Source organism: Enoplosus armatus, chromosome 17, assembly GCF_043641665.1.
Source record: "Enoplosus armatus isolate fEnoArm2 chromosome 17, fEnoArm2.hap1, whole genome shotgun sequence".
Taxonomy (NCBI): domain Eukaryota; kingdom Metazoa; phylum Chordata; class Actinopteri; order Centrarchiformes; family Enoplosidae; genus Enoplosus; species Enoplosus armatus.
In genome coordinates, this window is record NC_092196.1 from 21,013,361 (window position 1) to 21,038,818 (window position 25,458).

The following is a 25,458-nucleotide window of genomic DNA, read 5'->3' on the forward strand; positions in this document are numbered from 1 at the left end:
AAATAATACATTGACATTGTGCAGGGTTTACATACAAAAAATAACCATCACAACATTGTTAAAAAATATGTTGTTTTGTTTTTTAATAGCTCTAGATCGTATTTGAAATTTAGTCAATTTGTCAAGAAGACGCTTTTATTCTGAAAACAAACGACCGGAAGTTGAGCTGTTGTTTTGCGGTGTGAAAACAGACACTTGACTAAAAGCTGCTGAGAGGAAGTCATCGTTAAAAACATTCAACTGTCGCTTGAAGCGAGTTTCTCTTTCTGAACGAGTCCAACACAGAACCGAGAACACGGAGCAAAACCCCCAAACCACAAACATGGCGCAGGAAAATATTTTCTTCTTCGTTCCCAATTTAATCGGTGAGTTTCTACCGTCTATACCATCATGTCGCTAGCTTAGCATTAGCCAACGTACAGTGGATGCTGCTGAGAGAAATGTCAAACCGGAATCCATTCAAAAAATGCCGAATATAGTGGATACATAAAACATCATGTTATCTATCTACCTTTTAAATGTGGGTTTGCTTTATTTGTCCTGTATTTTTTTGCTTCATATGAAGTGAAATGTTGAACACTTTTAGCTCTTCAGGCCTCTTCAGACTTTATTTATTTTCTGGGGGCCACGAATCAAAAGGGAAACACTGGTGTCACCTGTTACCCAGGTCTGCACCTGGTGACCAATAATTATAAACTTCATTAATAAACTGTAATTTAATAGTCAGGTTATCTGACCTGTTCTCTGTCCTCTGACCTGTCCTCTGTCCTCTGACCTGTTCTCTGTTCTCTGTTCTCTGACCTGTCCTCTGACCTGTCCTCTGTCCTCTGACCTGTTCTCTGTTCTCTGTCCTCTGACCTGTTCTCTGACCTGTTCTCTGTCCTCTGACCTGTTCTCTGTCCTCTGACCTGTTCTCTGTTCTCTGTCCTCTGTCCTCTGACCTGTCCTCTGACCTGTTCTCTGACCTGTTCTCGGTCCTCTGACCTGTTCTCTGTCCTCTGACCTGTCCTCTGTCCTCTGACCTGTCCTCTGACCTGTTCTCTGACCTGTTCTCTGTCCTCTGTCCTCTGACCTGTCCTCTGTCCTCTGATCTCTGATCAGGTTACGCCCGTGTGGTCTTGGCCCTGCTGTCCTTCTACCTGATGCCCTGCTGTCCGTGGCCCGCCGTCTTCTTCTACCTGCTCAGTAGCCTCCTGGACTCCTTCGACGGCCACGCTGCCCGGGCGCTTAATCAGTGTACGTGTCTGCAGGAGAGATGAGACGGATCAGTTGACTCTTCAATCAATAATCAATAATCAATAAGCCCGTTAGTCACAGATAACAATCTTCTGACTTTTCTCTCAGGCACTAAGTTTGGAGCCATGTTGGACATGCTGACAGACCGCTGTGCCACCATGTGTCTGCTGGTCAACCTGTCCCTGATCTACCCCTCCTACACCTTCCTGTTCCAGCTCAGCATGTGTCTGGACATCGCCAGCCACTGGCTGCACCTGCACAGGTACGTCCTCACCTGTTGGCAGGTTCACCTGCCCGCTCATGTAAGTGTTGGGTCAGACATGATCCTCCCGACACACCTGGTCCATGAAAACTACAGACTGAAGAGTCAATGACAGAGAGTTTGTGTCGAGGTGATGACGGGCTGCTCGCCTCGCGTCCCGGTGACGTACGTCAAACTAAAAACCAGTGTCTTCTTCTTCTTCTTCTTCTTCTGGTGGACGTGAGTGATGAGGAAGACTCCGAGCTCGCGCTGACTCTGCTGTCTCTGTAGCTGTCATGTTAATGTAACTGAACTGTATATGAATATGTCTGTTTCTGTCTCTCAGCTCAACAATAAAAGGATCGACCAGTCACAAGAGCATCGACCTCTCGGGGAACCCCGTCCTCCGCATCTACTACACATCCAAGGTGAGGAGAGCGCGCACACATACACACACTCACACACACACACACTCACACACACTCTCACACACACACACACACACACACACACACACACACACACACTCACACACATACATTAGATCTCAACGTAAGACTGCAGAGAAACGATGACTGAGTGTTTGTCTCCTGCAGCCGGTGCTCTTTGTGATGTGTGCTGGGAACGAGCTCTTCTTCTGTCTCCTCTACGTCCTCCATCACGTCCAGGAGCCTGCCGGTGAGACGCCCGTCCTCCATCAGCTCATAGGCAGGTTGGAGTGATGAGCTGTGTTTTCACCTCCTGTGTGTCTGTGTCTCTGCTGCAGCCTGGCTCTACTGGCTGCAGGGACTCTGCGGGATCATCTGCCTGCTGAAGTCCAGCATCAGCCTCGTGCACCTCATCACGGCCTCCCAGAACATGGCCGCCCTCGACGCCGCCGAACGAGAGAAAAGCATGAAGACGCAGTGAGAGCTGAGGCCTCGGCAACAAATCCACTAGTTTTATTTGTTTGTGTTTTCAGGGTGACGGTAGACTTTGTGCACTTGAACTAAGGCGACTTAAATAAGACGTGAAACACAGCGAGCTCACTTCAGTGTGTCGGACCACATCAGAAAGAAGTTTTATGACCAAAACTCACGACATTCAAATTCCAAGTTCAGCAGCTCCAACAGGGCGTAGATGTCTTTTACCTTTCAGCCTCAGTTTGACGTTGTACTTATTATTATTTAATTTTCCTACATAAAAACATCATCAGAGTAAAAGTGTTTTATAGTGGAGAGCGGATCAGAAGAATATTAGATATTTATAAAACATAATATCAGTCCTATTTAGCTTCAGGGGCTCCATCACCCGGCAAAGCCTGGTGTTTAATGAGTGAGGGGACGTGTGAGTCTGGAGCTGAAGATCATATTCATATATTATCGTGCCAACCTCAGAAACATGTTAGTGCAGCTTGTTTTTCAGCAGCTCCAGGTGTTTAAGACTTTCACCACCTAAAGTCGGATCCTGTTTTAAAGCCACAGTACATGAAAAAGACAATCAGACATTCAAATATTACTGATAAATATTTGAATATTGGAAATCAGAACAAACCAGTGTGTGAAAATCACAGTGAGAGTTATTTATACTGATGTTTCAAATCTTAAAACTGACACTGCGTCACCTTTACGGCTTCATTAATGGTGAATAAATCTTCAGTTATAAACCACTAATCCAAAACATCTGGACTGCTGCTGGGGCTTCTGTGATATTAAACTTAATATCTTCGAGTTTTGGACTCTGGGAAACTGTGACGGACGTTTATTTTTACTGTTTTCTGACGTTTTATGGACCAAAAAGAATAATCAAGAAATTAAAAGACAAATTAATCCATGACTAAAATAATCGTTAATGAAGCTTCTAACTGATGAGTGAAAGGGTTTATTAACCAGTATTAAGGCCATTAGTTCGACTGATGAACACGCTGCCGTGTTATAACTCACGAGAAGAATCCTCCTGTATTCCTAATGAGTTTTGTTTTTATGGTTAATATTTTGAAACTGTGTCCCTGAAATAACACCGACCAAAGCAGAACTTTACTTTTGTTTCGTCACGAAGCTCCTGAGTTCTTCCCTCTGGAATCTGCTGTTACTCTTCACTTCGGTTGGTTAGATGCTGATTGTGGCTCCTGAGGGCCGATGATCAGTTTGTGCTTATTTGACATTTAGGACGTTGTTTCTTTGTGGTAGAAGAGACGTGTTCCCGTTTGTTTTAGTCTCCTTTGGAACAAATAGAAAGTTCTGCAGGACATAGTGGAGAGCACCAAGTCTCGCTGTAAAGTTTCAACGCAGAATGTGTGAAAGTGTTTGAAATACAAATATTCGCCTCGTGTTTTTGATGGAACTCAATTCCCGGAATGTATTATTATAAAATACAAATGTACACCAACAGACAATAGCAAAGCCAAGTCTAATATTATATTTAAATACACATCAATCGTTGTAATCCATATATTTGGTGTTTTTCTGTTTGCAGTTCAGGTGGCTTGAATTGACTGTAAAAGCAGCTACAAAATAAAGCCAATAAAAACCAGACTTTTGTTTTTTCACTTTCACTCTTTTTCAAAATCAAGGCCTTGAAAATCAGTCCGAGTTTCAAAGAAGCTTTCATTTTCTTGCTGCTCTGCTGCCCTAAATATTAATTAAATTCTCAGTTTCCAAAATATCTCCTCTGAAGAAACTGCTCTTATTCTTCTTTCTAATTCGCATTAAAAGCTTCAGGTGGATGGACGCATTTCTGGAAACATGTAGGATGCAGGATATTTAGATTATTGTTCATATCTGATAGCCAATCATGACACTTTCCAGATGTCTGCAATCACTAAAGGAGATGAGCAGAAGCATTTTATTTTATCAGGACATTTTCAAACATCTTTGTTGTATATTTTCTTCTGCAACAGGAAAAACAGACTTTATTTAACTTTAAAATGTAGACAGCAGCCGTCACAGAACAGAAACAGCTGATGTGATGTGACACTTAGCTGAAACACCCACAGATCAAATCACTTTGACTTTTAAAGTGGTAAAATAACATGTAAAACCTAATATGTTCAAGGGTTCAGTCCTACATTTATACATACAAAACTATTTCTTTTGATGGAGTGAGGATGAACTTATGTCTCACAGCCTGGGTTGCCTTGTTTTATTTATTTATTTGTCTTTACTTCCAATAGAAATAAATAAATAATATATATAAAATAAACCTATTTCATGCTGCACATCAACAGATTCTCTAATAAGCAAATCATAAAAAGTAATACATACATACAAGAGCATATATTTGTGTGTGTGTGTTCATACCTGCATAAGAGAACATACTTACATATATACACACACACACAAACATCCATTCTCAAATATACATACCTGCATGCACAAATATCTGTTGTGCTTTCCATAGATTATTGTCTTCCAATGTTTTCTACAAATTCTCACTTAATTTACCATCAATATATTCTATACAAAGTCCAACAGTTTATAGCATTAATGTACTTAATGATCATCCCTCCCTCATTAAGCACAGTGTCCTTTTGTGTTAAAAGTTTACATTTTTTAGTAATATAATACTACAAACCTCTTATTGAATGGCTTCTTAGGAATATTAACATGAATTTAAAGTGAGATTTTCTGAATGGAGTCTGGTGTGCCGTTCTGTCTGGCCCACTCAAGAATGGACGTCATGTGAGTCGAGGTTAGATCCAGCTGTTGCACTTGCGCGCATCGTTACCTTTAAGATGCTGGAGGATAAAGCCTTGTTTTAGCTAAACACGACACCATTTTAGCGAAGAGTTTGCTGCGTCTGCTGAGCGAGTTCCCGATGACCGGACGCGAGCTTTCAGAAGTACCGGTGGATGTTTTCTTTGAAGCGGAGCGGGGGAATTAACGGCCGAGCTGATTCTATAAATGTCGGATTTCATTATTTGTCGGCCTACCGTGAAGCGGCGGCGGCGGCGGGGGCGAGAGGGACGGCACGAGACGAGACGGGGTCCGCGAGGAGGGTGCATACACAAAATACTTTCCCTTTAAAGCAGAGAGGGACAGAGGGGGTGAAGAAGAGATAAAAAAAGAAAAGGAAGAAAGACAGAGAGGGAGGGAGGGCGAGAGGGAGAGAGGGAGAGAGAGGGAGAGAATTTGAAAAAAAGAGAAAGATGTCATCCTGTCGATTGAAACACCGAGGCGGAGCCATGGACCGCGGCCGACCAGGAGCTCTCTAGTTAGGGGACGAGCAGTACGCAACGCCGAGGCTTGGGACCCGACGCTGCGGCCTTTTCGGAGCTATCGCAAATAAATGTCTCCTGAACAGCTGCTGACTATGATTAGCACGTTTCGACTACATCCTACTCATCTTCTGTATACAAATAATCTCGATTTTGCATGCATTTCACCAAATTTGATTACAGTAGACATAAGCAAATTCTATTAAAAATGCACCATTAAAGCAAGCATGATACCAACCATTTTGTCGCATTTACAAAACCATCTTGTCAGTGCCTGTATATCGCCAACAGACTGCCATATTAATTCATAACTCAGAGCAGCCTAATCACTAATAAGTGCTACTTGATTTAAGCTAAATATCGTCCGATGTCATTCTATATTTCCATTAATTGACCCGGGCAGGTAGACAGCAGCTGCAGACAGGCCTCAGATTGTGTTTTCATAGCAGCAGTTGGAGCATTTGTTCCTGGGCTCCGTTGCCCTCCTCCCTCCCCTCTTTGGTCCCCGGCTGGTGAGCTTCGAGTCCCTGCAGTGTTCAGGATGGACACCTCCTGGAGTAATTTCCTCTTTCAGGTGAGTCTTAATTGAAGCTGAAGCTGCTTTGTGGTTTTGGGTGTTTGGGGAGGAGGAAGAGAGAGAGAGAGAGTGTGTGTGTGTGTGGGGGGGGGGGTTGACTTTTTTGTGTGGGGTTAAAGAGGGAGGGGGGTATAAAAGATGGAGGAGGTCACAGAGGGGTCAGGGTGAAGCTGGCTTTTGGTTTGGTCTTCCCCAGCTGGGGGGGGCAGACACGTCAGGAGGTGGATTTAAACTCTTCAACTTTGCTTCTGCTTTTAAATGTTTGTATCTGTATTCATAGTGTAATCCTCTTAGCAGGGCTGGATTACCCTGGGGGGTCCCCTGATCCCTGGTGTCTCTGTGTATGTGCTTTGGTGATCTGATGAATTTGTTTGTGAATATTAAAATACAAAGTCAGCCCAGTTTAAAATGACCGGGGCTCCTTCTTCATGACTGAATGTTGAGGCCCCGTCTTGTAGAGGGGCCCTGTGTCAGAAGCTACTTATAATACCTTCATGACTGAAGTTCGTGTTGTGCTCACACGGTGAATATTCCTTTATGTTTCTGTTGAACTGGTTCACTTGGAGGTGACAGGATGTATATATTTATATATATATGGTGGGGTTGGTGGGGGTTCATGTAATTTAGCTAGGCCATGCCTGTTAGGGGGCCCTGGGACACAAAACCGTCACGTTGTTATTGTACCTTTTAATATTACAAAGTTCTGTAAAGATAAACACACAACGAACCTGGAGCTTTTGGGGCCCCTGCAGGTCTGGGGGCCTGGGATAGTTGCCCGGAGTCCCAACATATTGACAAAGTAGTGATGCAGCTAACAGTTATTTTCATTCTCGATTCATCTGCAGATTATTTTCTCAAGTAACTGATTGGTCAATAAGACGTCAGCAAGTCGTCCGCGGTGACGTCTGCAGATGTCCAAAGATCTTTAGAGTTTCTGAAGACAAAGAAAAGCACAAAGTCCTCTCATCTGAGAAGCTGAGACCAGAGACTGTTTGACAGTTTTGCTTTAAAATGAACGTAACTGCAAATCAAAGTAGTTAAATAATCAATTAGTGGACTAATTGTTTCACTTCTAGGATGCAGATAGCAGCTTTATTAGCTTTATTTATAGAGAAGTATTAGAATGACATTTAAAAACAAAAAGCAGTAAAAACCAGAAGAAAGTCAATTAAGATAAAATGAGAAATAAAATGCTTCAGATACAAAAGGAATAGGCCGGAAATACAGTTAGATGTTTACCTAGAACACCAAACCTGAACCCAGCAGGGTACCTTTAAATCTAAACTCAACAGTTGTTAAGATTACGCCTAATCCCGACCTCCTATTGGGGGGCCACCACACAGTCTGATCCATAACCTGTGGGATCAATGTGTTTTTTGACACATTTGGATTTAAAAACTTGTGGACTGAATGTGAGGATTAATGAACACGTTCCTGTCTGACCAGACGCCGTCGACTCAGAGCCAGCCTGAGACGCCTCTCCAGTCTGAGCTGCTGCCCGAGCTGACCGGCCCCGCTCAGAGTCCCCCAGAGGACCACATCGTGACGCCGCCGTCCACCGTCGACACCGCCGCCCTGAGCGAGGAGCCGCTGCCTGGTGAGGGGGGTGTTCTGTCGCACAGGGCTGATTTATACCTCAGTACTGTTGAACTGTCTGCTGCACTTTTAAAAATATCCACAACATTTTGGCATTTTTGGCCTAACTGGATCTGACGCTCAGCCAAGATGATTTATGATATTTGCTTTTTATGTGAACATGTAACACAAACACAAGCGTCTGTCACTGACTTTAAAATCAAAGATGGTCATGAATAAAACTGTAAGACCTAAATATTGTTTTTAGATTATTATGAATAATAACAAATAAAACAAGAACAGAGCAAAAAGCATAAGACAGATAATGATCAGATAAACCGGAGAATGCTAAAGGAAGTGTATGTATATTTATCAGTTTCTAATAGTTCTGGACGGACTGAAGCTGGTTTCAGCAGCCAGCGGATTGACACCTCACGTTCTGTCTGAACTCACCTCGTTTAGATGTTCGCTGATCAGAAATTTCCTGATTGAAATCATTTGTTCATTTCATACCGGCGATATATTAGAAACTGATCCAGGGGTCTTATGATGTTCTGCAGCCTGAAACATCTGAAGCAGTGATGCAGAACAACCAAATGGAATCCAGCTTGTATTAAAATGCCGATTATTAATTCAAACCTGATTTAACAGTCAAGTGTAAAGGTGATGTTTTGACCTCTGCTGTGTCCGTCAGTCAAGCCGCTCACCAAGCCGAGCCGGCCCGCCCACATCTGCGCCACCTGCAACAAGGAGTTCAAGAACAGCTACAACCTGCGGCGGCACCAGTCGGTGCACACGGGCATCAAGATGAAGGACCGAGCCGCCCGAGAGAAGGAGGACGGAGGGAAGGGGGGGCGGGTGGAGAAGCAGCCGGTCCCTCTCTCCCTCCTCCACCTCACCCTGCCCTCCCAGCCTCTTCCTCACCCTCCCCCCGCCGCCGCCCCCGAGACCCTCCCCCAGCCCGGTCAGCACGCCAACCAAGAGAGCCAACCGGTCTCTGTGTCCATCGCCCCGGCAACCGTAACCATGGCTGCGCCGCCTCAACCCATCCAGGCAGCTGTTGTTGTTGTGGGCTCCATGGAGCAGGTGGGTTCTGTGGGAGAGGAGCCAGGGAGGGGGGGGTGATATGTATGCAGGGAGTTCAGTGTGTCAGAGACTCGGCCAGTCCTCCACTTTCATTTTGTCATAATGGATGAAAGTGTGGGAACAGGCGTCCGTGAGCCCCCGTTATCCCCCGTTAGATGAGAATATTTCAACCTGGTTGTTGTCTGTACTGACGTGCAGGTGACTTTCATTTATGCAAACATCAATATTCATTTTAATTATATATCAGATTGTTTATTTCTACACTTTAGCCAACAACAGGCGTGCTTTAAAGTGAGCATCGCCGCTCCCCTTTGACAGTTTCCTATAAGATTGTACACAGACAGGACGCCGGTGACTACGGAGTGTATTTATTTCAGTTTCTGGCTCACACAGCTGTGCGGTGTTTGACAGCTGTCATTCTCAGACAAACATCTGGCTGCAATATGAATCAAAAAAGGCAAATTGACTCGGGATAATTCAAGACCAGCTAGCAGCAGCCGGTGTTGTTTCTCTCGTTGTCTGCCTGATGTCTTCTGAAACTACCAGCAGTAGTTTGTGAGACACTCGATCAAAACTTCATAACTTCTCTGCTGCTGCTCCACAGAATCCCAACCCCAACCCCAACACCAACCCCAACCAGGTGAGGAAGAACCACGCCTGCGAGGCCTGTGGGAAGGCCTTCAGGGACGTCTACCACCTCAACCGTCACCGTCTGTCCCACTCAGACGAGAAGCCCTACTCCTGCCCCATCTGCCAGCAGCGCTTCAAGAGGAAAGACAGGATGAGCTATCATGTGCGCTCGCACCAAGGCGGCGTGGAGAAACCTTACATCTGTCCTCACTGCGCCAAGGCCTTCTCTCGGTACAAACTAACATCCATGTCCTTTCATGTTTTGGTCAGGTCTCACATGATAAAACATCAACACCAGGAGATGACACCACACATTTCTAATTCTTCACACTGTGGCTCAAAGTTAACGGAGACGAGATATCTTGTAATGGCTCCTTTTGTTTTTGGTGTTTATGTGTCGCGCAGACCGGACCACCTCAACAGCCACGTTCGACAGGTGCACTCTACAGAGAGACCGTTCAAGTGCACGGTAACGTCTTCATCTGTCTGTTTACTGGAGTTCAACCAATATGGGTTTGTGAATCATATAGAGCATGAAACACTGGATGATGATGATGATGATGATCTGTTTTGGATAAAAATCAAACTTACAGCGAGCAGAATGATGGTCTAAGCCTCATAGACACCAGCTGTGGTGCGTCGATGTGAAGCTGCATCGAAATGCAAATAAACAAATCAAAAAGTGAACAGAAGTTAATAAATGTTTAAGATGAACAAGTCGAATACTTTAAATAGACAGAAGAGTGGACAGAGCCTGTTTCTGGTTGCATTAGATCCTAGTGGCTCTGCTTTATGGAAATACTGTATTTACAGCTTCTTGATTTTTCAGGTATTTACCTCCTATTTGCTTATTTTGTCTATAAACGATTTCCCAATGAATTGGCAGTATTTTCACTACATCATGATAGATTACCGATCCCATTCTGCCGCTAGTTGCCTCTAATACATGTACTCTCAACTGCATATATTGTTACTGTGTTTTAGTATTCATGCTTGTGGTCTTGTCTTCCACAGACGTGCACGTCAGCGTTTGCCACGCGGGATCGTCTCCGCGCTCACCTGATCCGTCACGAGGAGAAGGTGCCGTGTCACATCTGCGGGAAGCTGCTGTCTGCGGCCTACATCACCGACCACATGAGGGTCCACAACCAGTCGCAGCACCACGCCTGCCACCTCTGCAACCGCAGTAAGTCGCAGCAACGTCGCAGCAACGTCGCAGCAACGTCACAAGATCCCTCAAGTTCACATTGGTGCTGCGGTTTTTACTAATTGAGCCAAAGCTGCAGAAGGCTCTGTGAGCAGAGAGAGAGACCTGTTTCTAAAAGTCGTTTGTAGCTTCTAACTGAATCTCTGTGGTTTGAGTTTCATTTCACTTCTGTGTTTCTGTTCCTTCTGTCAGATATCAGCTTTATTTTACTGTTGACTGGTCTGACGTGTCGGAGCTGCAGTCACTCGGTTAGCGCTTCATTAGTGGTGCTCAATAAAAACACGCGCAGCGCGTCAGCATTAATGGCTTTATATACTGCTGAGTAACTTAATCTATGATCAGATATCATATTTTAATCCTTGATCATTTGTATCATTAATATGATCAATCTGTAAAGTAACTAAACTTAAATGTAGTGAAGTAAAAAGTAATATTTGCCTCCTGAGATGTAGTGGAGTAGAAATATAAAGTAGCATAAAATGGAAATACTCAAGTAAGGTACAAGTACCTCAAAATTGTATTTAAGTACAGTACTTGAGTGAATGTTACTTCACAGGATAATTAATACTGTCACAATAACTGATATCATACATGTGTTTCTGCAACATGTGGCAAACAACAATAATAATAATAATAATAATAAAATAGATAATTGATAGTCACAGTATTTGTGTAATAAAACATCAATAACTTTCAATAAAGAATATATATTGAAGAAGTGTGTCTGTTTCCCAGGCTTCACCACCCTCACCTACCTGCGCGTCCACGCCCAGAAGCACCACGGCCAGGAGTGGAAGGAGAGCGGCGGGGCGCGGGGGGGCTTCGGTGGGACGGGGGCCGGCGGGGTGCTGCTCTGCCAGCTGTGCGGGGTGCAGTGCAAGACGGCCACGCAGCTCCAGGGTCACATGGGCACCCACGCCAACCAGGGCGACCCCGGCCCCGACCCAACGAGCGCGGGCCCCGTGGGCACCACCAGCGTGGCTGTCACTGTGTCCAGCGCTAGCACAGTGGGACTGCTGGTAACTGACTGCTCCAGTATTGCCCCCCAGCCCCACAGCTAGCACGCTGGGAGGGCGGGGGGGGGGGGACTGGGGGTGGGACGGGTGGTACTGGGGATGGAGGCGGGGGAGTTGGCTAAATGGAGGCAAAGGCAAACGAGGACTCATGGAGGAGAGAAAGACGGCTTCCAGTCCAGGTGAGTTGGTCCAACACTTCCTCTTGATTTGTTTTTCTTAAAGGGGAAGTGCACTGATTTCACCCCTCAGTGTGTTTCCAGGTGTTTCCAGGTGTTTTAAAGTAGTGTAAAGCCTTCAGTGTCTCAGAGCTGTGGGACGTCTGATAAATGTCCTCAAGTGATGTCACTTGAGTCAGCGTCTGTTGCTGTGGAGTCAGACAGAAGTGAGCTGACCAGAGATCTGTAGCTGCTGCTCAGCTCTGCTGCAGGCTGGAGGAACACACCACAATCTACCACACAACTGTCAGAGAGCGAGTTGCATCATGGGTAATGTAGGCTGTGTCCTCTGGGATTGTGCACGTAACTGGAGTAGCTGCGTTTTAGCCAACGTGCGCCTACAACAACTACAGAAGAGGAACTCTGATTGGTCAGCTTGTGATTCCTCCTACAAGTTTCCCATGTGGGTGGACATTGTTCATGAAGACAACATGAAGCCAGCTGCCCTCCTCTCCTCTCTCTATCACACATAATGAAAGAATGTCAACATTATTTTGGGGGACATAATTAAAGCACCTGATCATGTACGATGCATCTGTCAGGTGCTGTGGTGGAGATATCACAACCTCCACTTCAGCATGTTCCACGCATATTTTAAATGTACCTTTTAGACCACTGGAAAACAATAACTATTATAATACAGTAATGTTATATTAATAAATCTGAAAGGCTTAAATATGAACTGTTAATGGTTGACTGTGACATTAACTGCTTTTGTTTTCACCTCACACAGACGCAGACCGGGAGAAGCTGCCGTGGAGGTGGTCTTTCCTCCTCTTAATGTCCGGCTCCATCAGCGGTGCCACGAACACTGAGACTCACACTTACTGTACATGTTCCACTCTGTACCACGTCAAAGCCGGGGCGGAGACTGTGGACACCTCTGCTCATCCGTTAGGGAGGAACATTAATGTGTATTTTTATTCATATGGATTAGCAATTAGCTGTTTGTGTTTGCCATCATGTCATTGTTTTCATTTTCAACAGCCTGTCATGATTTTGTAAAGACGTGGCTGTTTTTAGATCATTTGTATCCCACGCTGTCAGTGTTTGTTTATAATGAGGAAATTGACTTCAACTAAGATCAAGTAAGATAACATGACTTCTCTCCGTTTCTCCCCTAATTTATTACTGAACAGTCTCCAGTTTGCCTCTGTCAGAGTCTTCAGAGCAGGGAAACCTCCCAACAGGACATGAACACAACTGTTTCAGATGGGCCATCATGTATATACACTTTTATATAGCTGATAAAGGCAGACTAATACTTGTTTGTGTATATTCCCCATGAACATTGAATGTGCATAACTTCTCTGCTTCATATGGTCTTTGCTCTTACGCTGGATGCTGATTTGTAATTCTTGAAAAGGTAAATTGCCATGTAATTTGTAGCTACCTTGGTGACACATTCTCTGTGGCTGTGCATATTGATTGTACTTGATGCATAGTGCATAGCGCCTCGTTACTACTGTATTAAAAGGCAGAAAGATGCATGTGTGGATTCCAGCGGAAATGATCTTCACGAGTGTCCGGGTGATCGCTGATTATGCACTTTATCCAGGTGGTAGTCTGAAGCCACCGAAGCTAAGTTAACGTTAGCATTGTTTACAGCAGGGTGAACAGCATCCACCCTCCCCCACCCGGTTATACCAGCTCCTCCTACTCGTCAAGCTAGCCAGTTAGCTGTAGCTGCCGCTGTAGAAGCGACCAGAAATCCAGCTGGTTTAAAGTAGCACAGAGGGCCTCCTGGATGAGACGCATTCATCCAGAAAACACAAGAAACTGCCTTAATGGGACGCGTGTTCGGGGGATATTACGACGCGATGGCCAGCTAGCGAGCAGTCAGAAGCTAGCTGCAGCTAGCTGGTTGGCTACATCACAGAGCTAGCTAACAATCCGGCTAGCTCCAGCGACGAGCATCTAACTCGCTTTTTTCGCCCTTTTGGAATTTGTTTTCGTGCCATGTCGTGTTTGATTTGACCAGGCTCGATTTGTACGTTGGTTAAATGAAGTTATCAGAGGAATACTCTTCTTTCTGAAATATGTAGGTCACTGTTCCCGACCAGTGATAGTTATGTGGGTCATAGACATCATTGGGTTAACCTATTAGCTGGAACAGCTGGTTAGCACGGCAGCTAGCTGGTTGCCCGACGCCAGAGGCTGTTTTAATCGGTCATTTCAAACGGAGAGGTAATACCGTTAATGCACATGCTTGTGTTGGTGAGAATTACTCTGCAGCTTGTGTGGCTGAGGTCCTCATCGGCTCGAACATTTCATTTTTTCACATTTTGGAGTCGTCGCTGATCATCGTTAGCTAGCTGGATACTGTTAGCTAAGTTAACCGTGCAGCTTCACTAACCAGGTAAGTGCAGCTTGCTACAAACAAAGATAACTGAGCTTTAACTTGTGTTTGTATGAATTAGTGATGTGTCCGTTAGCTGTTACGCCACATCCAGGACCGCGTTTCGTGGATTTAGCTGTGCTTTAACCGACATGTGTCAGACTTTTAATGTGTTTCATGTTAGCTAGCTTAATAAACGAGCTCTGGCTGCAGTGTTACCACAGAGGCTCTGCCTTTCTTCCTCTTGGCACCGACCTCACTTGTTTACATCGGTAGATGTAGAGGTACATGTCGTGCTCAGTCTTCCCTGTTTGCACACAGGAGACTAACGGATGATGCTGAGTGAGGAGCCGCGTTTCCTCCGAGCCTAGCCGGGCGGCAGCAGCAGCAGCTTGGTGCGCACACAGCGGACTGTTTCGGGGTTTGCTGAGAGGAGGATGGCGTTTCACGGCGCAGGCCGGCAGACCGTTTGTGGAGACTTGTTTCCGGGCTCTGAGCTGGGCCACAAGTATTTCTGTGTCAACTCCTCCTGCGGAGCTCCCTCCACGGGCCTCAGCGCTACACCGTGCCTGACCGGACCCACTGCCCCGGCTGGGACCCCTCGCCACCCCACAGCTCTCGGAGGAAGCACCGGCGGCGGAGCGGCGGTGCCTCAGCCCTACAGCAACCCGGCCAGCGAGGTGCCCAGCCCTGCGGAGATGGAGCCAGACCGCCCCATCGGTTATGGCGCATTTGGCGTTGTCTGGTAAACACACATTATTAAGGACCATACAGCGTTTTGCATATTTTAACTACTATAAATGCCCCCCCCCCCTCCCCGTGAGAGTGTCTGTGGTGGTGTTTCCTTTCATTTCTGCAGAGACTTGAAACAAGTTATCCATCATAGTGGACATCAGGTCTGCATTTTCATCAAATTCAGCATCATTGTCCTTTCAAATCAATCTACACACACACACACACACACACACACACACACACACACACACACACACAACGCTGATTGATTGATTGCATCAGTGTTTAGTAGGACAGGAAGCTGGTGGCTAACAGGAGGAAGGAGCAAAACAACAGCACACACGTTTACATGCTTATCAAATGATTGCCGCTGAATTCTCTGTTTAAAGCTCTGCTACAGGTGTACTTACATTATTATTGGCATATTTCCATAATTGAATGTGTCACAGTTCCTTTCTGTAAGGGAACATGAGTCTAAACCGCCCCGGATTCTGGATTCCTTGCAGGTCAGTCACCGACCCACGTGACGGTCGCAAGGTGGCTTTGAAGAAGATGCCTAATGTCTTCCAGAACCTGGTCTCCTGTAAGAGGGTCTTCAGAGAGCTGAGGATGCTGTGCTTCTTCAAACATGACAATGTAATGACCAGGCAAAGGGGACACAGATGGGACATGTTTATCGCAGATGGGGACGAAGGACTAACTGTTTTCTGTCTGTCCATGCAGGTGTTGTCAGCTCTGGACATTCTGCAGCCTCCACAAATTGACTGCTTTGAGGAGATGTATCCCTTTTTATCAGAATCACGACAGATTGTTTGATATTAAGAGAGATTTCACTTCCATTTCCAGCTCACCTTCTCACTTCTCACACTCTTCCTCACACCTTCTGTCCCAGTTTCTCTTCTTTTAATTGGCCCTATTGTGTCCTCCTTTTCATTCACTTAATTTAGCTTCTCGCCTCTGGTCTAAATCCAGCTCATGGCTGCAGACGTGAGATTGGTCACCAGTGAATGTTTAATGGCAGGATACTTGTTTTTCTTGAGGTTTTGTTGACACTCGTTCAACAAGCGAAAACGAGACCTGAGCTCGGAGATGCAGCGTGTTCTTGTAGGCGGAGGTCAATCCGCTTGTTTTTCCTTGACAGCCAACCGCCCGCAGCTACGTGATCACAGAGCTGATGCAGAGCGACCTCCACAAAGTGATCGTGTCTCCACAGCCTCTCACCACCGACCACATCAAGGTCTTCCTCTATCAGATCCTCCGAGGTGAGTGTTAGCTAAGCTTGAAAGACGAGGCGAACGGTAATTCATGTTGTAGCGGCGAACAATGTTTATAGTTGTTTGTGAAGAGCTGCAACTAAGTGAAAAAGCTCATCACAGTTTAAAGTGACGCCTTGATTGACTTGTCTTTACTTCAGCACAAAGACAAACAGGAAGTATTGTCTCCTATAAGCTGGAGCCAGAGAACGTCGACGGTAATTTAGTTTGACAAAAGACTGAAACAATTCTTCCAAAATACCAAATTATTTTCAAGTTAGTTTTCTACCATTCAGTTGATCAGATCATCGAATAGTTTTGGCTAAAGTTGATATAATTGGTGTTCTTTCAGTACAGGGTTTTAAATGGTCTGTTCAGAGAAGGCGTCTTAGAATTTAACCGCACAGCCTACAAGACAAACACTTGACCAACAGCGCTCTGATTTACCACAGCGTCCCTGACAGTGAACGCCTCTCTCTGAACCCAGATGTACTGAGTGAGCAGGTTTGTGATGTGATGGCTGTTGTTTTCTTGCTCAGGTCTGAAGTACCTGCACTCTGCAGGGATCCTGCACCGGGACATCAAGCCTGGGAACCTGCTGGTCAACAGCAACTGCCTGCTGAAGGTAAACCTCGACGTGTCCCCAACCAGCCCGGGACCAAGAACTGAATCTGATCAGGATCCCAAACAGACGCATTATGTTTCACACATTCTGTTCAGTTAAATGTCCTTTTGTCAAAGAAAACAAGTTTACGTCTTGGTTAAATAAAGAGCTGCTTCAGCGAGACGTTGCATCATGAAACCTGAACCAGGATCTGGTTCTCTTAACATGCAGCGGCCTCCACTGAGACTGTGACCAGTCTGACCAGAGAGGGACGCTCACGTCTCAGAGGCTTTCAGAGTCCTGAAGAGTCCTTATCTAGTTAATCAGACCGTGACCCCTCAGATTTATTTACCCCCTGCGGGGGGGGGGGGGGGGGTTCAACATGACTGATTGACAACGAGCACTTGTCTTTACATACAGTACCAATACAGCATGTATCAGCAGAGTTTAGGACTGATCGATGCCTGTTGACCTTTGGCTGCACTGATGGGGGGGGGGGGGGGCACATCTAAAGTTCACTGCAGGTCTGACACATGGGAAGTGTTCTGCGATGAAGACTTGATTCAGTATAAAACTAACCACCAGTGGGTTTGAAGCCCCCCCTGTAACAGAACTTTGTCTCTGGTTAGATTTGTGATTTCGGCTTGGCGCGGGTGGAGGAGCCCGACCCGTCGCGCCACATGACCCAGGAGGTGGTGACGCAGTACTACAGAGCGCCGGAGGTGCTGATGGGCTGCCGGCACTACGGCTCGGCCATCGACGTCTGGTCAGTGGGCTGCATCTTCGCAGAGCTGCTGGGGAGACGCATCCTCTTTCAGGCCCAGAGCCCCATTCAGCAGGTGAGGCCACGTGGCGCCAGGTCTGCCCTTTAAATCATGAACTGTGGGTTGGAGACACTCTGCCTCTCCTGCTAACCTGTTGGAGTCGGGTCGCTAACTAACCAGCAACTAATGATCAGTTGCATTGATTCATCTCTTGCTCATTTCCTGATGAATCATTCTATGAAACAGCGTTTTCATGTTGCTGTTCTTTAACCCGGCCGACCGTCTGAAACCATCAAATAGTCAAGTTATGATCTTATGAAACAAAAGAAGAAGAGCGACATTTAAAAGCCAGAGCCACAGAATATTTGGCACGTTTCTCTGATGAATTAATAATAATAAATAATGTTATTGTCTTCTGTCAGCGGACAGTCGTCTTAAGTTCTCCAGCAGGTTGGAGGAGCTGTCGCCTGGTAACGGTTGAAACCAGAAGCCCTCCAGCTACCAGGATTAATATAGATAACTACTGCGAGCTGTGAGGTCACCGCTCCTCCGTCCAATCAGAATGTAGTATTGTTCCCCGTCCGTGCTACGATGCAGCTGCAATCCAGCGTTCATTTACAATCTCCAGATCTAAAACTTCACCCTCTGTCCTCCCTCCCGTTCTGTTCCAGCTGGATCTGATCACAGACCTGCTGGGAACGCCTCCTCTGTCGGCCCTGGCGTCGGCCTGTGAAGGAGCCAGAGCCCACATCCTGAGGGGGCCGCACAAACCAGTACGTGACTGTGTGGTCTGCTCACACTGAATCCAGCAGAAACCCTGTATTCTCCTCTCCTCCTCCTCCGTCTGAGGGCTGTCAGGCTGTATAATAATTCTGTTTGTCTGCTGGTGCTGATGAAAACACGGGAGGAGGTTTAGGAGGTTACATGAGACATTTGTTTGTGTCTGACTTGAATGAATCTGGATCCAAAATGAAAGCAGCTGTTTGAGTCCAGACCTGGTGTTAATTATGAAGCTGGACTCGCTGCTACTCACCTCACATGTGAATTATTACGTCCTTCTTGCCCTCTGGACTCTGGACAGGTCTCCCTGCTGAAGCTCTTTTTGTTGTGTTCTCTGTTAGCATGCTACATGCTAATGAAGCCATCACACAGCCTGATAAACATTGATGTGGGCTTCAAGAATCAGTGTTGAATAGTTGATGCGGATCCACTTCAGGCCTCAGCGATCTGTGGCCACCAGGGGGCAGCAGACCGCCGGCTCATGATTTCACGTTTACTGGAGATGAAATGTCTGATAGATCTGATGTCAGTGCCCCCCCCCCCCCCCCCCCCCCCAATTTAAAATCTATGTCTATCTGTATGTGAAGTAACACGACACAGTCAGACACACTGAGTCTTAGAATGCAGCTGATGGAGAAAGTGAAGTTTTTATCATCTCCCCGTGTTTTCACTTCAGACAGCATGTCGTTGGGTGTGGGGGGGTCCAGACTGATGACAGAAAGTGTTTGTTTTGTCCTCAGCCGTCGCTGTCGGTGCTCTACATGCTGTCTGACGGAGCCACTCACGAGGCGGTGCACCTGCTCTGTCGGATGCTGGTCTTTGATCCCGTGAGTCCAGGCGACACAAACCAACAGATGCGTGTGATGTTTGTGTTGACGTCTAGAATCTGGATCGGTTGTTAGCAGCTGTGTTTTATCTGCAGGCTAAACGGATCTCCGGCAGCGACGCCCTCTCCCATCCTTACCTGGACGAAGGCCGTCTGCGTTACCACACCTGCATGTGTCAGTGCTGCTACTCCGTTCCCAGCGGCCGAGTTTACACCCGAGACTTCGAGCCGGTCGCCGAGCGTCCGTTCAGCCACAGCTACGAGAACAGCCTGCTGTCCGTGTGGCAGGGAAAAGGTAGGAAGTCCGCAGCCGGAGCCCAACTGTCGTACGCCCGAAGCCTCCTCTTGACTTTTCCTCTAAATCTCCTTTTCTGTCCACGTCAGAGCTGATCCATCGCTTCATTACGGAGCACCAGCAGGGCAAACGAGTGCCGCTGTGCATCAACCCTCAGAGTGCTGCCTTCAAGACCTTCATCAGGTGAGGGAGAGACGAGTCTCACGATGAAGGACTTTGTTATCAAAATGTTACTTCAGTAAAAGTATGTGAATGTGTATTCAAAAGAAAAGAAGCAAATCTTCATCTGAGAGGCTTCAAATGTTTTCACAGTGTTTCACTTTCTGTCAATCGACTGATTGATTGATGGACTGATCGTTAATAAACTGAGTTTTGAATATTTCCCTCTGGTGGAGGAGAAGTACAAAGACTCAGATGTGTACTTGAGTGCAGTACTTTAGTAAATGTACTTGGTTACTCGTCACTGACAGCTGGGTGATTGTTACCTGCTCTGTGTCTTCAGGTCCACTGCGTGGCACTCCTCCAAGGTGTCCAGGAAGGAGGAGAGATGAACGCTCCTCCTCCTCCTCCTCCTCCTCTTCCTCCTGAGGAGCGACAGCAGTCTGAGAAAGGATTTCATTGGCCTGAAAATACTGAAGAGTTTGGGTCTTTTTCTTTTCTTTTCTGTTCCTCTGGCGAGAAGCGGAGGGGAACAGCCGACCCACCTGAGCTCCTCCTCAAGTCCTCACTGTTTTTTAGTTTTTTTCCCTACAAAGTTTCCAGAATATGAAAACTACTGCTTAACTTTTCAAACGACCCTAACAGCTGATGCTCGAGGCGTTTTCGGTGCTGAATTAAAAAAACATGCTGCTGAAGTCTTTTGAGGAGGAAAATAACTGAACTCGGTACCAGATTGGATTTCCATCTTTGTTCGTAGAGACATGAAGACATCGAGGTTTTAATTGTTTGGTAGAATCGTTGCTTAGTTGATTTTTTGAAGTCATTCCAGCCCTGTGCAATATGGTTTAATGTAAAGAAGCGATAAACACACTGAACACACTCGCTTGCCAACCGGATCTTCGGACTGTGAGACCACGTCCCGGATCAGCGTGTCTCCCAAACATGACGTTCTGACCCGCCAAACAACACGACACCACTAACCGCCAAACACCTCCAAGGTTTTGTTTTTTTTGAACTGCATTTGAACACATCACTCACTGTGTTTTCGTCGCCGCGGCGATAATAATGCAACCTAACAGATGTAGCAGGTTTTAACCTCCACACAGTCGGCTCCGTTGTCTTTATCACAGCTTCTTCTCCTCGCGGTGACCTGTCTGGTCCTGGATCAGCGCTCCTTTTTCTTTAATCAGGAAACAGGAGTTCATTCCCCACAGCTGTTTTTAAAGTCTGGTGTCAGCAGACTGTGATCACAAGCTATTTTATTTTGGCAGCGATGACAGGAAGTTGTGACTTTAAGTGTTTAAGTTAGATAGAAAGATGCTTTTTTGACTCCTTCCTCCCGTCTGGACGTGTTTGATGTTTCCTCCTGCTGACCTCCTCCACGTTTTGTCCCACCAGCAGAGAGAGAGGAGGAGGAGGAGGCGGCGGCGGCGGCGGCGGCCATGTTTTTTATTTCTTAATTTATTGAGTGTTTGTTGAAGAGTGTGTGTCTCCACCCTTTTTAGTTTGAAGTGTGTCTGTGGCGGTCTTGGTTACCTCAAACCCTGAAGAAAGACAAAAAAGAAGTGATATGTGCATATGTGTAAACTGAAACCCTCCCGTCACGACTTTACCGTCATTCCTCCACAACCAGTGACTTGTTTTACCTCGTGCTCCTCGTCTCTCGCCGCCCTCCAGAGTCAGTGTGAGGTTTAGAGAGAAGGATGTTGTCGGTGAAATGCTGCTGTTTTCTTTCAGTTTCTTCTCTTTGGTTTGTTTTAGTTTAAGGCTCAGGTGTCCCGTTGTAGACCACAAATTGTACAAAGCCGCATGAGGAGGCACCAGTATTGATCCTGGTCTGGATCACCGGGACTGACGGCGGACGTTTAGCAGAAGAGCGTCGACTCTCTCGTGGTGTGAATCCGATCTGAGCAGGTTTCTGTCCTGAGGCGACAGACTGCAGGATGATGTTTGAAGGGTGTGACGCGGTGTGAGGCCTCAGACGTCCAAAGTGAACATGCTGGTGGTTTTGCATGGTAACTACAAACTGTGCCGCCACGGTACCAAATCATCCTGTTGCAGATTAATAATCAATCAGCTAATCTCTTCATTATTATTGAACTTGAGGCCAAAGGGACGTCTTTAAATGTAGATTCAGATCTGACAAACTGGAACCAGTTAACCATTAAGCCATTATCAGCTTCTGTTATTATCATGAATTGATGCCGTTTGGGCCCAGAACTGTTGGAGCAGGAACAGGCGCTCTCAAAGATGCCCGGAAGGAAAGATTAGAAACACAATACTGAGATAATTCAAGAAAATCCTGCAACTCCAACACAAACCACCTGCAGAAAGTTTAAAATCTGTTGGTGAAGACGTGAAGTTGAAGGTGTTCAGGCGTCACGTGACGTGTGCAGATGCGTAAACCGTCAGTATGAGTCTCTGGTCTCTGGTGGCCCTGAGACGTCCGGCCCTCTTTGACTGCAGGAACTCTTCCAGGATCTCAGGAACTTTTAGGATGAGGGTCCAGCTAGTACCACCAGGCCGCCTCGACATTCAAACATCACGACAGTTTCTCGTCACGTGCTGAAACGGAGTCTCTGACTTTTTATTTAAACCTCACGAGGACACGCTGAAGGAGCCTTCAGGTCCTGGTTTACTTCCTGAGCTTCCTCAGGTCCTGGATCGTGTGTTTTAGAAGCAAAATGTTCGCGGATGATTTGTTTTTCTTGTACGCGCCTTGAACCTCCAACAGGCGGGGCCCCTGAGCCTGGGCAGCCTGGGGCCCCTGAGCCTGGGGCCCCTGAGCGTCCTCGTTGATCCCTCAGTTTCCTGATTTTGAACCCCTGAAACCTCAGCTCCTCCTCCTCTGCAGGAACACAGCTCCTCGCGGACGACCTGACTTGTATATCTGCATGTGTATATTTATTATCCATGGAGAGCGTTTGGGTTTGAATGCTGTGCAATGGTTGAGTTTGTCGACGATGACGAAAACGTACATTTTGTGGTAATTTTATTTAATTCATTTTAGGAAGTGATTTTATTAGAAGTTTTGTTTTGTTTGTTGTGATCTAACTAGATTTTTACGAAGCCAAAAGAACGTTTTGATGATTGTTCCCTAAAAATATAAAAAAAGCCAGTGAAGTTCTGCACGCCGTCAGCACCAGTACGTTCATTTTAAGTTTATTTACGTTTGATTTCGATCACACGACTCAAACGTTGCTACTTGAAATAAACGTATTAGTGTTTTTGGTGTAATTTGTGTGTCAAGTTAACAGTTAAGTTTCCCAACGTGGCGTCTTCAGATGGATAATTCACTTTAAGGTGATACAAAACAGAAAAGCACCAAATCGTCACATTTCGTTGACACTGACAACTTTCTGTCGGTCGACCGATCATTTATTGACTAATCATTTAAACTCTGAAATGAATAAACATATTGAAGCTAATACGTAAATTCAGCACATAAATGAGTGAACGATTGTTGTTCTAATTTAGGGAACAATCAATCAGAACTTTTCCCTTCTGGCCTTTTTCTTTTCCTTCTTTTCTGTTGTTGTGTTGGTAGATCCTTCAGGTGAGGAACAGCTTTTAAACTAGATGACCTGTTTGGTCTTTTCCCTCCTGCACACTGTTCAGAGATCAGCTGACGAGTCTCTGTTTCAGAGTAACGCAGAGCGGGACGGACGGACGGACGGACGGACGGACGGCTGGTCTTCTTTAGACATTAGATTCGTTTTTCTTCTATGAAAAGAAACTTGATGTTTTTATTATTCTAAATATGAAACTGATGTTTTAAACAGATGTTTTGTCTTCGTTTTAGCAAAAAGTTTTTGTTTGTTTTTTGACTTGTGTTCCCAACAAATACTTGAATTTCTTAAAAAAAATGTTAGAGTTAAAGTAGTGAATGACAAATAAATAAATGGACACTGGATAATATGTAGAGTCGCTTCTTTTCTCACCAGCGTTGCACCACTGGGCTCAAATCAATGTAGAGCAAATAAACATGAAGTTTAGACGGAACTGGGAGCTTCTTTGAAATCACTTCTGAACTTAATTTCACGTCTCGATCTTCATGAGTTCATAGAGACGTCATCAAGTCTGAAGTACAGAAACATTCGAGTTGATGGAACAATAATCAAACTAAAGATGAATAAATGAACAGAGTGAGTTGATGACCGTTTAAACTGTAATTACTAATAATTACAAATGTGACATTTAATTCATCATTTATTGTTGGAACATTTATTCTCCAAATGTGGGTCAATGTGACGGCAGAATGTTTCCAGATCAAACAATCGATTAGTGGAGAAAATAATCAGCTGATTCATCCACAGTTAGTTCAGAATGAGCTCCACCTCAACTCCAACAGCAACATCCTGCTTCACATTAATGAGGAGGAATAATCCTCTAATGACAGAATCTATAACAGGAGGACAGACACAGGAGGACAGACACAGGAGGACAGTCACAGGAGGACAGACACAGGGGGACAGACAGGACAGACACAGGGGACATCTGACTGCTGGAGTACTTTAAGGACAGTTTACTGACAGACCTTTGCTGGAACAGAGTATTTGTACAGTGTGGTATTAGTACTTTTACTGCAGTCCAGGACCTGAATACCTCACCTCCTCTGACAGGTGGCAGCAGGAGGCTCCTCCCACCTGATCCTCCTCTCTGAGCTCTTGGAAACCTGTCCTCACTTAACACACACACACACACACAGACACAGACAGACAGACAGGTGGACTCAGGAGCCATGTTGGCCCTCTTGGCTGCCGGCTCCGTCTTCTTCCCGGGACTCTTCCTGCTGTCCAAACAGACTCTGAAACACATGATGGGATGGAGGGAGGGGGACGCTGCCATCGTGTCCACACGGTAAGAACACACACACACACTGCATTGACTTGCATGTAGACCCTGTAGACCCCTGACCCTTCACCATGTGTTTACCGCTCCATTTGATCACAGTCCTGGTCCTGGTCCTGGTCCTGGCCTCTGATGAAAGAGTGTATTGTCAGAGGCTCAGACATCATGTCCGTCACACTTGTTTGTTCTCGAGCTGTTGCTCACGTTGCTGAAGACGTTTTCTTCTTCTACTGTTTCTTGCCGTGTGTTGAGCCCTCCAGGCCTCCGTATGTAAAGTGACTGACAGGTAGAACTGGGAACCTCCCAGTCTGTTTGCTTGTTAAAGTTCAGGCACTTTCTGTCCTTCAGTCTGGTGTCGTCCATCCAAGCCGTCATGGCCTCATCAGCCGGATGCATCATCGCCTCGTCCTGCAGGGACGTCGTGGAGGACAGGTGAGGACTCAATGTCTCTTTCCTCTGTCATACCTTCTTTTGACCTTTCTTCCTTTCTTCTCCTCCTTGTTGTTTCCTTAACTTCTTCTTCGTGTGTTCTTCAGTTTCATGTGTCTCAGTGGCTCCGACCTGTGACCCCTTCAAAGGAAGCAGTATGAGACCTTTAATGTCAACACAGTCTTTTATACTTCATCAAATCCTTCATGTCCAGACTCAAAGCAAAGTGAATGTTGTGTGTGTGTTGATATATCTCATTATTATCATTATTATTATTATTAAAACTCATCAGTGAGGCTCACTGTTGTGTCCTTCATCACCATGAACACACTCACTGTAGTTTATCTGGACTCACACACACACACACACATACACACACCGTCCTGCTGCCACAAACACTCACTAGAGCTCCACATGTGGATTCATCCGCCGCTGAAAATAGTCCC

General features: G+C 45.9%; 4 protein-coding genes and 1 long non-coding RNA gene across 7 annotated transcripts in view; all 5 read left to right on the top strand.

Moving 5' to 3' along the window:
* Nucleotides 1–211: 211 nt before the first annotated feature.
* On the top strand, nucleotides 212–3,988 carry cdipt (CDP-diacylglycerol--inositol 3-phosphatidyltransferase (phosphatidylinositol synthase)). 3 transcript variants are annotated; one of them, XM_070923893.1, is made up of 6 exons: nucleotides 212–365; nucleotides 1,102–1,236; nucleotides 1,345–1,498; nucleotides 1,824–1,905; nucleotides 2,074–2,166; nucleotides 2,264–3,988. In XM_070923893.1, exons 1-6 carry the CDS (start codon nucleotides 323–325, stop codon nucleotides 2,384–2,386), a joined length of 630 nt encoding a protein of 209 aa, XP_070779994.1. In that variant the 5' UTR covers nucleotides 212–322; the 3' UTR covers nucleotides 2,387–3,988. The 3 variants fall into 3 exon arrangements, with proteins under 3 accessions (XP_070779994.1, XP_070779993.1, XP_070779995.1); XM_070923892.1 differs by having other exon boundaries at nucleotides 2,074–2,155; nucleotides 2,244–3,988; XM_070923894.1 differs by lacking the exon at nucleotides 1,102–1,236.
* Nucleotides 3,989–6,083: 2,095 nt separating this feature from the next.
* On the top strand, nucleotides 6,084–11,808 carry LOC139300700 (myc-associated zinc finger protein). The gene is made up of 7 exons (XM_070923867.1): nucleotides 6,084–6,246; nucleotides 7,696–7,846; nucleotides 8,519–8,910; nucleotides 9,515–9,771; nucleotides 9,946–10,009; nucleotides 10,555–10,726; nucleotides 11,483–11,808. Exons 1-7 carry the CDS (start codon nucleotides 6,214–6,216, stop codon nucleotides 11,806–11,808), a joined length of 1,395 nt encoding a protein of 464 aa, XP_070779968.1. The 5' UTR covers nucleotides 6,084–6,213.
* Nucleotides 11,809–11,869: 61 nt separating this feature from the next.
* Nucleotides 11,870–13,466, top strand: LOC139300723 (uncharacterized). Its single transcript, XR_011598850.1, has 2 exons — nucleotides 11,870–11,942; nucleotides 12,712–13,466. It is a non-coding gene; the product is annotated as an uncharacterized lncRNA (long non-coding RNA).
* Nucleotides 13,467–14,753: 1,287 nt separating this feature from the next.
* nlk1 (nemo-like kinase, type 1) lies at nucleotides 14,754–20,124 on the top strand. Its single transcript, XM_070923868.1, has 11 exons — nucleotides 14,754–15,061; nucleotides 15,558–15,687; nucleotides 15,775–15,830; nucleotides 16,207–16,313; nucleotides 16,844–16,929; nucleotides 17,538–17,747; nucleotides 18,344–18,445; nucleotides 19,193–19,279; nucleotides 19,375–19,573; nucleotides 19,663–19,756; nucleotides 20,076–20,124. Exons 1-11 carry the CDS (start codon nucleotides 14,754–14,756, stop codon nucleotides 20,122–20,124), a joined length of 1,428 nt encoding a protein of 475 aa, XP_070779969.1.
* Nucleotides 20,125–24,473: 4,349 nt separating this feature from the next.
* The window catches only part of LOC139300052 (ceramide synthase-like), a 4,879-nt gene continuing 3,894 nt past the window's right edge, over nucleotides 24,474–25,458 (top strand). Inside the window, exons 1-2 of the mRNA XM_070923027.1 lie at nucleotides 24,474–24,592; nucleotides 24,932–25,015. Coding sequence (XP_070779128.1) covers nucleotides 24,474–24,592; nucleotides 24,932–25,015 — 203 coding nt within the window. The remainder of the gene's footprint in view (nucleotides 24,593–24,931; nucleotides 25,016–25,458) is intronic.